Source organism: Nanorana parkeri, unplaced genomic scaffold (genome assembly GCF_000935625.1).
Source record: "Nanorana parkeri isolate BGI_ZX_2015 unplaced genomic scaffold, ASM93562v1 scaffold844, whole genome shotgun sequence".
NCBI classification, from domain to species: Eukaryota; Metazoa; Chordata; class Amphibia; order Anura; family Dicroglossidae; genus Nanorana; species Nanorana parkeri.
In genome coordinates this window covers 702862-721011 of record NW_017307112.1, presented here as the reverse complement: position 1 = coordinate 721011, position 18150 = coordinate 702862, and the positions used below count along the sequence as shown (strand labels likewise).

Below are 18150 nucleotides of genomic sequence, written 5' to 3'. Positions count from 1 at the left end.
TGATAACTATAGGTAACCATAGAAGGTTAGGAGCTGAATGAGGGAAATAAAAAAAAAAAAAATCGATTAACCCATGCATGCTAAAAAGCATAGATGGAGAAATCTCCAGTGCCAGCTATGGTATTCAGACAGCTGTTTGACTACCCGAACTGTGACTGCAACTGAATGGATGCAGCCACTGTTCAGCCACAATTTTCCACCCGGTTCCTTCAATTTTTCAACCTAACTTTTGATGGGTGGTCTCATCAAGGCTGTCTGCAGCTGTAAGGATACTCAGGCAATAAAAGGAAACCCATACTGAGAGAAATATTAAGGCTGCCATTTTGAACAAACAGGCACCTAAAACTTTTCAGAATTAGCAGTCATGCAGATTCAATGACTTCAGTACTTCGAGTCACCGACCTGGGACAATGTCAGGGGTTCTGACTTAACTGGATGCATGCTTATTATAGGCCATATTACTCCCAGTAAAAGTGATATTAGAAGTCAAAATAGTTTAAGCTATTTTAAATGCTCATTAAATCATTTACAATGGATGATGTTCCGACATTTTTTAAAAAATGTTAGATTCCTGCAGAATCAGCTTGTTCCCTGAGCATATGCCCTGGTATCTTGTTATAGGGTGGCTCCTTTCCCTTGCAGAGTTCTATGGAGCCACCATTGTGTGTGCTAGTAAGATGTGTGTCTCCACAAACATACAGGCACAGCAAGGGAATCCACTTCTCTCCTCCCTCCTCCAAGCTAGTAGATGGACGGCTGCTGGAGACTGTTCTGTCCCTTGTAAATTTGTACTGGACAGGTAGTTCAGGGAACCAAAGCAGAGACTGTTGGACCCAACTCTTCAGAAAATATGATGACTAAGTGCTTGGCCAAAAATATAAATACTTTACCAGGGGCGTCCCAAGGCTGGGTGTAACCCGGAGCGGAGACCCGCCATGACGTCATCGCGCATGTGCGTGACATATCCACGCGCGATGACGCCATCGCGCATTCACAGTAGTCTTATTGACTCCTGCCATCTTGGTGATGGATGCCGACAGAGAGAGGAGGTGACGTTCACCCGGGGGGGATGAGGTATGCCGCCAGGTCCCCTTCCTCTCTCCCCACACCGCAGGTCTCTCAGTCCGTGACCGAGTGCCTGACTTTTCATAGGGGGTGACACTAAAATGACTGTCAGTCCTTTTGGTATTACCCCTCTAATGGTGGCACCGGGGTGCGGGCCGCACCCCCCGCATGACGCCACTGTACTTTACTGGGAAATGTATATTTGTATCATCTGGATTTATAAATGAAAAAACAGAGCTTAATACCATTTTAAAAGAAAGAAAAATGAAAAATAAGTACTGTGTTCCCTAAACTTTGGTGTAGAAGAGCTTCCAGGCCTTATAAATAATGTGGATTAGATGGATAATAGAAATATTAACTCAACATTAGTTGGGACACCTGGATAGAGAAGGAGCCAACACCTGCATGACACTAATGCTTTCCAATGAGATAAAAGGGATTTATATTTGATACCTGATGTCTGAGTATTAAGCTCAAAAACTTAGAAATGATAAAAACATATGCAAACCTAGCAGAGCAGTTTTAGTAAGAAAGATGTACGCCTGAACCATGAACAAGGGAACATCTATATGCAAAATGCTCATGTACTGCACTGACTGATCCGGATTTCATCACTTGTTTAGTTAGTGTATGTTTAACTGGTACTCCTTTACTAACTTAAGGTAACATTTTAAGATTGTGGTAATAACAGATTGTAAATATTTTTAGTTATTAAGAGTCCCTGAGCAGAAATATGCTGGTGTGAAGGAATAAGTATACTTGCCACAGAATATTCGCTCAGACAAGGCTTCTGTTAATCTTAAAATGAGAACCACAAACTAAAAAAGCAACCTCATTTTTAATCTAGATATTTTTTTAAATAGTCAACCTGAACACTTGACATCTTGCCCAGAACCAGAATCTCTGGCAATGCACGAGTAGTCAGCCCTGTTTAAGCTCTGATTAGCTAAACTTGGAGCTTACACAGGGTTGCCTTTCCCAGCTTGTGGAAGCTTCTGGGGAGGTCACCAGTAAATCTCTTACTTTGCTCTGCATGGGGGACAAGTCACTGATGGAAGACTAACTGCACAGTGATTAACTATACCTATTACTTTCTATTAACCCTCTACACACTACTATAGACCTTTACCCACTTGTAGCAAATTGTTGCATTACAAAAAAGGAAAGAATTCTGAGTGCCAGTCCTAATTGATAATAATCAATGAGAATAGTTGTAAACTATTCTCATTAATCGATTAGTTGGTTGGATCCACTAGCTCTCTCCTCCACACTGGGAGGTGAGCACAGCAAGCAGTGGGCAGGTGCAATAGCCAGCCTGCTATTGCAATTTGAAATGGCCAATAGCAGGCTGGCTATTGTACCATCCCACTACCTGCTGTATTACATTCTGCTGCCGTCTGCGGAATCTTGCCACTGGCAGTTGTCATTGCTTGGCTGAAGCTATTCAAGCTTCCTCTGCTTACAATACAATTATTAAAATATATATGGGTGGGTGTGTGTGTAAGTCATTTTTGGTTTCTGTCTGAAAAATTCTGCTGCGGGAGGTGAGCTGCAGTGCTATTCATTTCAATGGCACCCCAACGTGCCTCCCACCCCCAGTGTGATGGCCCACACGAAAGCACGGTACCACCATGCTGTGCGCTCCAGTGCAGTGCAATTGCAAAAAATTGTGCATGCAGTTTTATTCTGAAGTAAACTTTAGGTTTGTAACACTGCATTTGGGTATTTTATTTTAAATCAGGGATCGTATTTTTTTTTTTTGAGTTTTTATCCCATGTCAGTGATTACTGAGAGGGGGGTGGGGGAACTGGAAGTTCATCTTTCATGTTTACCTGATAAAGTGCTACTAATCTATAAGCACTATGCAGAATACAATACCAAATGTAAACTGCATTCAGAGTATACTACCAAACTGGAAAAAGACTGAAACCGTGGGTGGCAAATTGCTGTAGGAAGCTAATATATCCGATAATGTACAATTCTAAGCAATCTAACGTTGCCTGAAGTTCACCAGGCGAATGGCCATCTGAGGCTCCATTCACACCTAGGTGTTCTCTTGCTCAAAGCTAAGCGTGGCAAAACGTTCAAGACAAAGAATACTATTCGTTTCTATGGCCCCCTGTTCACAGCAGTTTGTTGCGCATTTTGTCGCACTACGTTTCCCAGTTTTCTGCTTGCAACAAAACGCTCAGGTGTGTACAGGGGCCATAGCAATCAAAGGGATTCCTTGTCTTTTGTCTCGCTTACCTTTGAGTGACAAAACTCCTAGGTGTGAATGGGGACTTAAGTGTTACTCATGCCAGTAGAATCCCATTTATCACACTGGAAAAAGGAATACTGACACGTTTGGACATCAGCTACAGGTCCTCTGCTTCTAGATACCTTAAAAAGAAAACTGCTTTCAGTGAGGGCATACCTTTATCTAGCACAACTTTTACACACACACAGCAGTTTCAACAACCAGAATGACCGTAAATGTACACCTATACTATAATTTATATCAGACACACTGATGAAAAATGAACATGATGGAAGGTTATTGACTCCTGTCTAAATTGGCCCGGTATGTATGCATGAGTGAAAGGGACCTTAGATTGTAAGCTCCTTGAAGGCAGGGACTGATGTTAATGTGCAGTTAATGTGCAACTACATAGAGTGCTGAGTAAATTGTCGGCGCTAAATATAAATACAAATAAATAAAAGACTTGCAATTTGTACACATCTACAAAATGTCAACTACAATGTAAAATTGAAATGCCTATAATTTGCAGCGGAACAAACCTATTTAACAAGTGTACATGTACAGGGAAAAAGTTACAAACATAAAATGTTAAGAAAATACACAGTAGTCTTGATTCACTTTTTGGCAACATGAGGCCATTAAGAAAAAGAAGAATTCTCTGTGCATTAGCAACATCTCTGGGCATGTAGTTACAGCAACCAAAGAACATATGGGCGTTGGTTCTCTGAAAGACGTGTTTAATCAAATAAAAGGATGGAAGAAAAAGCCTTTCAATTCACTGCAGGTCAGTACAACGTTGAAAACATTATCTTTTTTTTTTTCTTTCCTTTTTGCCAAAGGGGGTAAAAACTGAAGAGCGAGATATTTGAAGCAAAAGGCAGCCCTTTAGCAAATAGTTTTAGAAAGAATTAGCGAAGGCAAAGCCCGACAAGTTTGGCTGCAAGCTGCCTATCAGACAGATGTTGTCAGGCCAGCCAAAAGCTCCAGGCCAAACGATCCTTCCCTGTGCAAAGAGCGGCTTGTGAATCTGCACTGCAGCTTTAGCAATTATACCTCTATCTGTCTTCCTGTGTAAAACATAAAGTAGGAAAAAAAAATGTTTCTGTTTTTGTGAAGGAATAGCTAAAAAAAAAAGTGGTCCAGATAACCTTTACACCTAGAAAACATGCCCACCTTAGCACATCACATGGGGATCCACCAAACTACAATCATATTCTGAAATTATGCTACTTTTTAGAGTGATTTATATGTCGCAGCGCGTTATAGCCACCGAGGCCTGAAAATGTGCACTTAATTAGTATGTACCCAAAAATTAAAAAATTAAAATTACAGGCTATAAGAAAATATATATAAAAAAATTCCACCGATGCAGAGAGATTAAACTATTAATGGAGACAAAAGAAAATAAAAAAGGCAGATTGTAATAATGTTTAATGTACTTACCAAGCCTGTGTCACAAACTTCCCTTTTCCAAAGTCCCTCATTTTTTTTTTATCCCTCTTCTAAGTAAATGCCTGTTAGCATTCACTCAGAAAATGGCAGCGTTGTGTAAGCACAAGAAACATGTGAGAAATTCCCTTGCAGAGCAGAGGTGACAGGTATGCAGTGCAATGGAGAAAAGATGCTGTTTTAGGAAGAAACTTGAAAAATCATGCTGGCATCTTAAAATATGGAGCAGTTCCTGCAGCTGTTTCTTTAGGCAGACGCAGGGGAGAGAAAAATCCTGCTGCATTCTTGCTTTCTGCAAAAGTTTCCTGGTAAAACATCTCACAGCAGACTGGCAAAGTTCTTCTTCCCAAATGAAAGCTCTCATGTCTGCTTCTGCAAAGCACTGAACCAAGCTCCTAGGTTGCTGAATGAGTGACAGCATTGCCAGCCAATCAGCAAGAGTTTTTCAGGAAAATCACCCCTTAATTTATTCAAAATTAGGTCATATGAACTGCTATTGGTTTAGAAGGAATATAGTGTTAGCTTACTCAGGAAAAGGCCACCCATCTATGCCTCCTTAAGGTTGTAGACACCTCTTGCCTATGAGCATAAAAGGAATATAAAAAAAAAAAAGTACTGTACACTGAAAACTTACCAGAGAATCCCAAGAATGGAAGGGCCGGAGCTCAGTGATCCTCTGAGCTTTCTTTAGAGAGCACTGAGGGATCAGAGAGAGCTCATCCAGGGAAGCATCTTGAAGGAAGCGAACTATTTTACTTTTGTGTTCTTCCTCCATTATCTCATCATTACTGCTGTAGTCTTCATCCAGAACACTGCCTGCATCTGAAGCAGACTCTTCGCTTTCTGAGTCTCGTTTAAAGCGGATAACATTTTTTTTGCTTTTTGCTTTTTTCTTTAAACCGTTCTGCATCAGTTTGTCATTAGATCTGTCATCTGGCTTCGCTTTGGTGCTGTTTTTAGGATTTTTTTTGTCATTTTCTGAGGCTCCTTTGCCATTGCACATAGCGCTTTTGGAAGTACTCTGCAAATCATCTGTTTAAGTAATGGAGACAAAACGGTTTTAATACAAATTTTGCATACATGCGTATACTGATAATTGCAGGGTCTGGCACTTATAACGACAATAGGTTAATTGCTTTCGGTATAGGTTATTTTGGCGTTAAAATCAGCTCTGTGGAATATTTCAAACAGATTATGGGTCAATTGAAACCATCAGCATCATTTCAATTAACATTATATACACTTGACCAACACATCAGGTTAATGATACAGGTTTTAATAAGGTCACTGAAGAAGCAAAAATGAAATATTGCAATTGGAATAAGACATGGTTACAATGCAACAATGTTAACGTTCCCCCCTCCCCAAAAACAAAACCAAATCACAAGATTGGTAATGCACTATTCCCTCTCTTTCTTTCCGACACCTGGGAGGGACTACACAAGGTGCTTAGACATTCGTCCAATCACATCAGAGATTCCTTTTGCCCCATGTCCTGCCTGTAATATTTTCCACAAACATGGCTGCTGCAGGGTTTAGAGAATATCATGAGTGATGAAATGCCTACACATACAAAAAGTCTCTGAATAGTTTAAGGTGCCAAACCCTTTACAATCTTCCACCATGATTAAGAGGTTAAACTGCACACAGAGGTCTTGGAGCTGAAATCACATCATAATAATGCTATACAGGACGATATAGTAGTCCTAATGTCAATGGACACACATTACTACTATATGTGGATATCTAGTCTAAGAATATATTGTATACATTGAGAGTTTTGCCATGTATGACATTTTAGAATATATACAAAACACAATTTAAAACAACTAATAATACATTGAAGAAGCAGCTCTCAAAACGGTTTCAAATTTCTTGAAAAACAGAATTTGTGGCGAAAACACTCATCTATTTTCAGTTTCACCCTAAAAATGTTAGGGGGGCAGGCTTTCTTCTTAGGCGACTATAATGAAGGCAGATCCTGCCACTGCGATGTGCTAACAAAGGCTCGTATAAATGTCTTCAGAATAGAAAAATTCACAATAAGATTTGAGATATATCTATACCTATCTATCCATCGAGAGACACACACACACACACACACACACACACACACACACCTCGGTTCGCAAACAGGAAGTTCAGCAAAACGTTGCTTTTGTTCGCGAACTCCAAATCGGGTGACGGACACAACTGCGGCCATCTCTCCCGCTATGACACGTAGTCATGGCTTCCGCTAGTCGAGATCGCGGTAGCAGACAGACCTGTGCACACTTGCTGTGACGCTTTTTAGCACATATAGTACTGTACAGTATTAATCAATTCAGCATGGCTAGTGCAGAGCAAGCATGATGGTAAAAAGAAAGTGTAGAGCGGTAATGAATTTACATATGGTTCAGAACGGATTAACCTCATTTACATTGATCCTTATGGGAAAATTGGATTCTGCTAGTGACCAAAATCGGTTCGTGACCACGTTTGTAGGGGTCAGAACGGATTAACCTCATTTACATTGATCCTTATGGGAAAATTGGATTCTGCTAGTGACCAAAATCGGTTCGTGACCACGTTTGTAGGGGTCAGAACGGATTAACCTTATTTACATTGTACCTTATGTGGGAATTTGATTCGGTTCGCGACCAGAATAGTGGCGTTCATGAGCCGAGGTACCACTGTATTTGTAATAAAGACCACTTCACACCACTGCGCATTGCAGTAATGCACATTACGCACATTGGTGTGCTATTCGTTTTGCACTACAGTGGACCTCAACACACGCTAACACACCAATGTGCGATGTGGTACACTGCATTAAAAATAAAAGCAGAGGTATGCTTATTGTCTGCTCTAGTGCTTTGGAATTCCACTCAAACGAAAGGACATTCATGCTTTTTAACACAACGCACCAGAGTGGACAGATGTGAGGCCAGTCTAAGGCCCTGTTTACACTAGTTACGTTTGTGTGAAAACTGCATATCAAATGCAGATCAGATATGCCATTTAAATGAAGCTATAGGAGTCTGGAGAAAAAAACAACAAAAAACTGCATTTCACATGCAGTAAGGATACATTTAATTGTCTCAATAATGAACGCATGTGAACCAAGGACACACCCATAAGTAAATGGCCTCTAAACCCAAACCTGTACTGTGCCCAGTAACTGATGTCCTGTTAGCACATTTTGGAAATCTAGTTATAAGTTTTCAACATGCTGGAAATTCTCCGTTTATCGGCTACGCCTATTTTTTTTAATCCAAAAAATGAATGGCCCCTTCACTGCGTGTATACAGTGTGAACACTAGCCATGTAAGGAATAAAAACTGCGGCACCGAGTGCATTTCTTATCCGTTCTTGTATGAGATCCACTTGTGTATTGAGCTTAAAAGCTTACAAACCCAAGAACTAAAATGGAATATATTGCAGCTTAGCAGTCCTTAGATGTGGTGGCTGAATGAGTTTTTAGGGTTTTTTTCCCCCTTTACTTTCACCTTGTAATCCTGACACTGCCTGCCCTAGAGTGACAACACTTGCCATACTCTGTCTATGGAGGAGTAGCATTGCTATTTACACTGCTCTATAATTTGGGGGAAGGTGTTCTGTAGTCTGCAGTGAAACGATAACCATGCTAACTATTAACAATCAGCAGAACAGAGGAAGTTAGCAGCTCCCAAAATGTCTGACAGTATCAACAGGTATTTTTACACTCATCCACCAGATACAAAAATGCTCTTGCACGTATATGTAACATACCAAAAGGGAGCAAAAAAAGATGTTAATTGTTAGGGTTTACATACCCTTTGGAGTCCAACTAAAAGGCATACAGTGGTGAGGCATTAGAAACGCCCGTCTAGTTTTTAGTGATGTGCCCCCCTCATTAGGGAGAGTCATGCTCAAATTGCCCTGATTACCAATGTCACTGGGAATTAAAATAAGGGTAAATCCACAATTGGGAGATGCCACCAGAACAGAAATTGGGGCTCAATCTACCAATGGGGACACCTGTTCCGGAGTAATTTTGGAAATATATTGTCCTGTTGAGCCAATAGGAAGAACAGAACACCACTCCCCCACCACCTCTAGCACGCTTATGAAACACAGATGAGGAAAAATACCCAACATGAGGTTTTAATCCTGCCTATTCTATGGGGGTGCATGTCCATCCACAAGCTATTTGTTGCAGACAACAGGTTTGCTTTATTACCCGCATCCCCCCTACATTTCCTTTAATCCATTGCCACTTCGTTCAGCATTAGGGAACTAGAGAAAAAATTAATAATGGTAAGTATATGCTGCTAGGAAACAAAGTTAAGGGAGAACTATGAGGTGAGTGCTTTTCACTCACCTCATGGTTCTAGCCGCCCTGTGACAATGAGACTGTCACAGGTCGGCTCAGTAGATCGGGAGGTGAGCGAACACATACCGGGTTCGCTCGCCTCTCGATCCGGTCACGGCTCTCTGCCGTGACAGGGGGAGGGGCTGGATTCCCCTCTCCCCCGCTCCGATCTGCCAGCGCTGACTGGCGGAACGGACGGGGAGGGGGCAGGTATAGCTGGCTCTGCCTCTAGATAGGCAGAGCCAGCTGTCACTCACGCAGCTGGGCGGATCCCGTCATCTAAGTCGTGATCCGCTCCGGCGTTTCAGTATACCGCGAGCTGTAGCTCGCGGTATACTGAGCTTAGGGTAACGGGAGGACGCTAGTTTGTGTCCTCCCGTTACCCTGAGAACTATGGGGAAAAACACTGACCCCATAGTTCTCCTTTAAAATGAACCCAGTGTGGGTAAAGCACAGGTTCACTTTAAATACAGAAAGAAATGGAGCACAGGAGGAGACGGATGCAGGTGGACACCGCCAGTGCCATTTATCTTTGGACAGTTTAGAAAAACGTTTTCCAATTATTCTACCCCGTTAGTTTTCCCTGAGAGCTCTTGGTCAGTTGGTATAAGTTTGTCCTCACAGATGAGATATAGCGACCAGATTCACTGAAAACATACAAATCATTGTCTGTCTATGGGCTGCTTGAAGTTAAACTATTGTGAAAGAATAACAGAGGCTGCCATTACTGAACCCTCCCTTGAGAATGCTTCTTTTCCCTGGCTGCCATTAAGTTGCTTGGCCTTCAATGCTGTCTGATTCACTGATCCAAAACAAGTATAGAGATAAGTAGTTCTGACACTTTCCTGGCATTCATTTACAGCATGCTTGTTCCTGGACTGAGACATAACAAAGTCAGAAACAGCCAGGAATCCAGTATTCCCAAATGGAAGCCAGCAAGGGCAACCCCTGTACATTTCTTATGACAGCGTCACTTTGGCACGCTAAATGTTTCTGAAAATGGTCTGGTTTAGGGATAATTTAAACAAAACTTGTGAGCTGCCTCAACATAGGCCCCTTCTATTGGCCTCTCCCCCTAGTATACATTTAGTAGGAAAAAAAAGTTAGTAGAGAGGCAAAAAACCATTGCATATAAAAAAATATAACAAAATTTATTGAACATCCACATATTAAAATATATCAAATACTACACGCTCTAAAAAAAAAAAAGGGAGATCCATTATTGCACTATAACATGTTACCCAAAGGGTTTGGTTTAACATATGCCCAGTAGTCACAGTCTCAGACTAAATGCTTCTATTTGATCAGCCATAATTCCAAAACTTGCATAGATACAAAATACATATCTGATATGATTCGTCCCGACGCGTTTCACATATAGCTTCTTCATGGGACCTACATAAACAGTGTCTGGACTAGAACCGAAGTAAAGAGGACCAGGACCAAGAGGTGGCTGGAATAGAACCAACAACCAAATTCCGTCTGTCGTCACACCTGGGACCCCGGGGCCTTAGGGGGAGGAGCGCCCAGGAGGACCCAGCCAAGCCCTACTGGACGGATTCCTAAAGAGGGGCGTTAGCAGCAATGGTAGCCTTATCCCACCGATAAAGTGATCCTAATTGGTCAACCTAAGTTTGGGTCAATGTTGGAGCTTGTTTGTGCGTACATCCATAAGTTCCATTGTCCACACTGGTTTAGGGATCAGTTATATAAGCTGTAGCAATTGGTATTTTTAGCACTGCAAGTTGAAAATAATTTAATGTCTGAAAATAATGAAACACCATCATCGACCATGAGACTGGTAGAGTTTAAGGCCAATCAGGTATATCATGGACTTAGGGATTAAAGCACTTGCAAACCCTAATGGAATGACAATTTGTTAAAGTACTGGAAATTATAAACAATTGCCTTTTCTGTAATACAATACCGATTTCACCTTTTCATCAGTTGTTGCAGATCTCCTTCAACCCCTTTGCAGGCACTTCCCGTCTATACACATGCACTACAGCATCTTCTGCATATTTTACAGGGTGGGGGATAACTGACAGGATGACAACGCAAGAGAACAGTTGGGTGACATGGGCACAGGAGTGTTGTCACCCTATAGCATGGCGTTCCTACAGAAGTTCCTGACAGGTTTACAGATGATTTTAATGAAAGTGACACATTTAAAAGTATTTTTGAATACTTTAACACCTTACAGCTTATATTACAATCTACTGAATGGGCTTACATACGCTTCATGGTTGGTGGCTAGGTTTTAAGGGGTTAAAGTGCATGTAAACCCCTACAATGAACTTCTCTAATTTGCAGTCTTTCGGCCTGTTAAATATGCACTTGAAGGTCATTTAGTATACTTGCTCGATATGTGCAACAAAAATACCTGTTGATCCTGCCAGAAATCTGGTCAGCTAATAATTTCCTGTGTTCTCTGCCTCTGCTGACTGCTATCAGTTATTATTCCCAGCTCTCTCTGTGGAACACCCCTCTATGCCACGGAGAAGCGAGGGGGTGGTGTGCTGTAGCCCTAACACTTCCTCTCCATGGGTAACAATGTTCCGCCTCCATAGATACAGTAGTGTTGCCATCCTAGGGCAGGAAGTGTGTTACTGGCAGGTTGACCAGGTCAATGTAAAGGAAAAGTCTAAAAAAAAAAACAAAACAAAAAAAACACCGCCACCACATCTAAAAGGTGGCCATAAACTTTACAGCCATCGCAAGACCTTAGTCTTGTGATGGTTGTAAAGTAATTACAAGAACGTACGATCTGCCCATCTTGGACAGGCAGATCGTACTTGCGCCCTGAGGGGCGGGCTTCTGATGATCGCAATGCTGAACGGGCAGTGTGCTCGTGCGCACACCGGCCCGTGCGGCATTGATCTTATGATCATGCTAAAAACCAGCCGAAAATCGTACGATTCTCGGCTGGTTTTCTAGCGTGCTCCTCAGACAACACGATTCTCGATTCACGATTCTCGTACGATCGCGGGATTTCCCGCGATTCTCGTACGAGAATCGTGCAGTGTATGGGCACCTTAAGGACTGGTAAGCTGCAACAGATTCAATTTTTGTTCTTGGGTTTAGAAAGCAAAAGGTTTTAAGCTTTGAGGTTAAAGTGAAGCTTTTGTTGGACCATGCACCTTATCCAAGTCTTAAGCTGCCAATACACCTTACAACCATCGCACGACTTTCTTGGACAGGCAGATCGTACTTGCGATCATTGCAAGCCCTCCCCGCTGAGGAGGGCAGGTGTATGGGCACCTTAAGTCACATACTCATTAGTGCCTAATATTGTTTGGTATTTCACTTTTTTCCTGGCAGCTGAACGCAGGCGTGAACGAAAAGCTTGGGAGGAGCTAAGTAAATCTTTCACTTAGTTCTGCATGAGCAAAACAAAGGTTCACATTAAAGGTTAGTGATACAAGTTAGCAGAGTTTGATTAAAGCTAGTTGATGTAGCATAAAATATTAGAATTGTGTAGGACTTGAACTCCTGACAATGCTCCTATACATCCTTTCGCCAAAAGGCCAGCGCCATTTTTGTTCAGACTTCAATCAGAGTCAGCATCTATTTTATGGACTAAAATCCTTTCCTTAGAAGGCACAAACAATGGAAATCTTTGTGCCTGTTCAGTAGCCTTTATGTTCTTTGCTGCAAGGATAAAGTCTGGAATTCATAAATGTAATCAGGCAAATAGGTAAAACAGATGGTGAATTGTCCAGGCATTACCCAACTTGACCCCCAGACCTTCCTCTTCCCCTCTAGAGCATGTCCCAGCATTATTTTTTTCTTTTACCTCGTTCCTGTAGCAAGAAACAGCTTTGATTACTCCCATGACTTCATCACCAGACTTGTAAAATTCTTGCAGGGGCAGATGATGGGAGCTCAGTTCACACCAATACTGGTACACACCCCAGAACTGTATCTGCCAAGAGCTCCTACTCTACACACACTCCATGGGTAGGCTCTTAGGAGTGAAGACAGCAACACAGTTTTGCTTGGAAAGAAAATAATGTATACACGCGGAGAGAGACAGAGAGGGGTCAAGGAATAGGTTATGTTCTGGCAGGGTTGACAACGCTGGTTGAGATTTCAGTAAAGCACTGTGTTGTCAGACCAAACAGGAATTTAGGAGCACACTGAATTTCAGGCAGATCAATGGTTATATTTCTTCACTTTGACCTTTACCCACTTTCCCTAAAAAAAAAAAAAATCACATCTGCATGCTGATTTAAAATCATATTACATTAAACATTTTTATTTTACTTAAAATAGAGTTCATCTACTTCCTGGTTCCACATCTGGCAAAATGATGTAATGTGCCAAAGAGTTTTGAGTCCTGGTAAGGTTACATCAGCAGAGAATTCCTGGGAAATCACATCTGCAATCTCATGAGACATGAGGGAAAAGGCATTTTTCTCCCCTGAGATGATGTGCATGGTCACATTTCATAGTCACATATGCCAGAGTTCCAGGAAGTAAAGGGAGATATACACTGAGTGGCCAGATTATTATGACCACCCCATCAGTACTTCGTTGGGCCACGAGATGACTTCGTTACATACACACACACACAATATTGCCAAAAGTATTGGGACACCTGCCTTTACACGCACATGCGCTTTAATGGCATCCCAGTCTTAGTCCGTAGTGTTCAGTATTGAGTTGGCCGACCCTTTGCAGCTATAACGGCTTCAACTCTTCTGGGAAGGCATCCATGAGGTTTAAGAGTGTGTCTATGGGAATGTTTGACCATTCTTCCAGAAGCGCATTTGTGAGGTCAGGTACTGATGTTGGACAAGAAGGCCTGGCTCGCAGTTTCTGCTCTAATTCATCCCAAAGGTGTTCTATCGCGTTGAGGTCAGGACTCTGTGCAGGACAGTCAAGTTCCTCCACCCCAAACTCGCTCATCCATGTCTTTATGGATCTTGCTTTGTGTACTGGTGAACAGTCATGTTGGAACAGGAAGGTGGCCATCCACAAACTGTTCCCACAAAGTTGGGGGCATGAAATTATCCAAAATGTCTTGGTATGCTGATGCCTTAAGAGTGCCCTTCACTGGAACTGAGGGGCCAAGCCCAGCACCTGAAAGATAACCCCACACCATAATCCCCCTCCACCAAACTTTACACTTGGCACAATGCAGTCAGGCAAGTGACATTCTCCTGGCAACCGCCAAACCCAGACACATCCATCGGATTGCCAGACAGCGTGATTCGTCACTCCAGAGAACATGTCTCCACTTCTCTAGAGTCCTGTGGCGGCGTGCTTTACACCACTGCATCCGACGTTTTGCATTGCACTTGGCTTGGATGCATCTGCTCGGCCATGGAAACCCATTCCATGAAGCTCTCTACGCACTGTTGTGCCAATCTGAAGACCACATGACGTTTTGAGGTCTGTAGCTATTGACTCTGGAGACGGTTGGCAACTTCTGCGCACTTAAGCATGAGCCGACCACGCTCTGTCATTTTACTTGGCCTACCACTTCGTGGCTGAGTTGCTGTTGTTCCCAGTTGCTTCCACTTTGTTATAATATCACTAACAGCTGACCGTGGAATATTTAGTAGCAAGGAAAATTCAGAGGTGAACTTATTGCACAAGTGGCAACCCATCACGGGACCACGCTTGGATTCACTGAGCTCCTGAGAACAACCCATTCTTTCACAAATGTTTGTAGAAGCGTCTGCATGCCTAAGTGCTTGATTTTATACACCTGTGGCCATGGAGGTTATTAAAACACCTGAATCCAATGATTTGGATGGGTGTCCCAATACTTTTGGCAATATAAAATATACACACACATATACATACGTGAAATTTATACACACATATATACATACGTGAAATTTATATACATATCAGTGAGCGCTTGAACACACACACCACAGTACATTTGTGAAACACTAGATGTCACAAAGGGTTAGGCGATTTATCTGGGCTAAAGCTGGCATTTTTCAATTATGCCACATATGTGACTGATTGGGAGTTTTGGAAGATAGTTAAGCTGCGTAGCAACTGAGATAGCAGGGATCCACAAAATTCCCAAACAAATGTGAAGCTGCACTAATGATTTTGATCATCACAGTCCTAGCTGCTAGAAAGCCCATAATCAGCAAAAACAGGAACAATTTTTTTGATCATACAGTAGTGTGATCGCAGACCATTGTAGCATTCCTCTGTTCATGGGGGATCCATCAACAGGTGTGCCTCAATAATCTCTTTAGGGCTTGTTCACACCAATTGCGGTGCGTTCCAGAGCGGTAGCTGCTGGGACGCACCGCAACCTGCCAAAAAACTTCCCCTGCGTTCTGGGGCTTGGCGGTGCATTGAAGTCAATGGCATTGCAGCCACACCCACGCCCCCCCACCCGCAGTGCGATCGGACGCGTGGCAAAAGAATGCCTCCGTTCCGTTCCACTGCAAACGCAAAAAATGCTGCATGCTCTATTTTTTTGCCTTTGCAGTGGAACGGAGGCAATGTTTGCCACGCGTCCGATCGCAATGCGGGCGGGGGGCGTGGCTGCGGTGCCATTTACTTCAATGCACCACCACGCCCCCTCCTGCCGCAGAACGCAAGGGGAAGTTTTGTAAGCGATTGCGGTACGTTTCAGCAGCTACCGCTCTGGAACGCACCACAATTGGTGTGAACAAGCCCTTAAACAGTGAAAGCAACATGTCTGTCATACCAGGGCTGTCGCATAACTAGCAAGAAAAATACATGTATGATGGCATAATTTCAAAGCCATTGTATCTAATATTTAGAGACTCTCTAATGACAGGCTTGGTACCAATGGATTGGCGCAAGGCCAATGTGGTGCCTATATTCAAAAAGGGATCAAAGTCTTTAGCAAGTAATTACAGATCTGCAAGTTTAACTTCAATAGTAGGCAAGATACTTGAAAGTTTGATCAACGATCACATGTAATTGTTTTTGTTTGAAAATAATATCATAAGCGATAGTCAGCACGGATTCACAGAAGACAGAAGTTGTCAAAAAACCTACTTTGTTTTTATGAGGAAGTAATAAAATTAGACAGAGGAATGGCTGTGGATATAGTATACTTGGACTTTGCAAAGCATTAGACAGTTCCCCACATGGTCAGTAGGTATAGGAGTATTCAATCTGTAATTGGGTAGAAAACTGGCTTAAGGACCGTATTTAGAGAGTAGAGATCAACGATTCGTACTCTGAATGGTCTGAGGTTGTTAGTGGTGTCCCCCAAGGTTCAGTGTTGGGCCTCTTACTATTTAATCTATTTATAAATGATATAGAGTTAATTAAAAGTGTTTGCAGATGACGCTAAGTTTTATGTAGTGGAATACAGTCCTTACAGGATGTCTCCAACTTACAAGCAGATCTGAATGCACTGTGTGATTGGGCATCTATTTGGCAAATGAGGTTTAATGTTGATAAATGTAAAGTTATGCACTTGGGGACTAAAAAATGCATGCTTCGTACACGCTCGGGGGAGTATGTATGGGGAGTCAATGATGGAGAAAGATCTGGGTGTTCTGGTAGTCCATGGACTCAATAATAGTATGCAATGTCAAGCCACAGTTTCTAAAGCAAGCAAAATACTTTCATGTATTAAAAGGGGCCTATACTCCACAGATAGAGACATCATCCTGCCCCTGTACAAAGCATTAGTAAGACCTCATCTGGAATATGCAGTTCAGTTTTGGGCACCAGTTCACAAAAAGGATGTTTTGGAACTGGAGAAGTGCAGAAAAGGGCAACTAAACGCATAAGAGGCATGGGGGAACTCAGCTATGAGGAAAGATTAACTGACCTGTATTTGTTCTTTCTGGAGAAGAGGCGATTAAGGGGGGACATGATCACCATGTATAAAAACATAAATAGTTCATAACGTGAGCTTGCTAAATTATTCACTTTAAGGTCACTGCAAAGGACAAGGGGGGTACTATGTGTCTGGAGGAAAAGAGGTTTAACCTTTGCATACGGAAAGGATTCTTCACAGTTAGAGCTGTGAACATGTGGAATAGACTCCCCCTGGAGCTAGTTCTAGCTAGCGGAGTTAACTGATTAAAAAAAAAAAAATCTGGACGTATTCCTAAATGCACAGAATATTACTGGATATTGAGTTCTTATAGGTATAAGAAGCACAAGAGATTGTCGATCCAGGGAATAACTGATTACCGATTGGAATTACCTTCACTTTCAAACTGCTCAGAGTAGCTTGTGGTGTAGTGGGTGGCACAGTGGCGTAGTCGTTACCACTTCTGCCTTGCAGAACTAAGGGTCCCCTGGTTTAAATACCGGTCAGGACACTATCTGCAAGGAGTTTGGATGTCCTCCCTGTGCTTGCGTGGGTTTCCTCCCAATTTAGACAAAAGCCAATTAACCTACGAGCATGTCCTTAGAGAGTGTCAAAATGGGCCCAGTATGTATGCATGTGAAATAGGGAACTTAGATTGTAAGCCCCTTGAGGGCAGGGACCGAGGAGAATGTGCAACTATGTAAAGCACTGTGTAAATTGTCGGCGCTATATAAATACCTGTAATAAATAATAAAGCCTTTCACCAAAGAAAGACATACAAAAAAAAAAAAAAGAAAGAAGGTTTTTTTTTTTTTAGATATGTGTGAATGGGAACAAACATAGTGGGGTTTTCTCAATGTTGAATGGAAACATACTTTAAGCCCCAGCCTGACAAGAAATTCAGCATATTTCTGTTGTATATTTTACCATTGATATCCTGAGCTTAAAATAGAAAATAAAAAAATGAGTAACAGCCGGCACAGTATTTTATACAAAACATTATATTAAAAAAGAAAAAAAAAACACATTTGTTTTTAGTTTTGCATGTATTCCATTAGACACCATACTACACATTAGTATATGTATTTTTATTGTTTCATTAATAGGAGAAAAAAAAAATCAGCGATTTGGCAAAGTCATGAAATGTGGCCCACTTACCTTGTTCATCTTCAGCAAACAACTTCAATGCCTCAAGTGCTTCATGAAAAGACCAGTCATGTTCTTGAAGAACCTCTCTAAGCTCCTATTTAAAACAAATATTGCATAATTACAGAATGTCTT

The 18150-nt window shown here is 42.0% G+C and overlaps 1 protein-coding gene across 1 annotated transcript in view; it reads right to left on the bottom strand.

Moving 5' to 3' along the window:
• SMARCAD1 (SWI/SNF-related, matrix-associated actin-dependent regulator of chromatin, subfamily a, containing DEAD/H box 1) overlaps positions 1-18150 on the bottom strand; it is a gene marked incomplete at its 3' end in the record, with an annotated part of 100303 nt that overhangs the window by 35796 nt on the left and 46357 nt on the right. The window contains exons 8-9 of the mRNA XM_018565405.1: positions 18028-18112; positions 5391-5788 (exon numbers count right to left, since the gene is read on the bottom strand). Of these exons, the coding sequence (XP_018420907.1) occupies positions 5391-5788; positions 18028-18112 (483 nt within the window). The remainder of the gene's footprint in view (positions 1-5390; positions 5789-18027; positions 18113-18150) is intronic.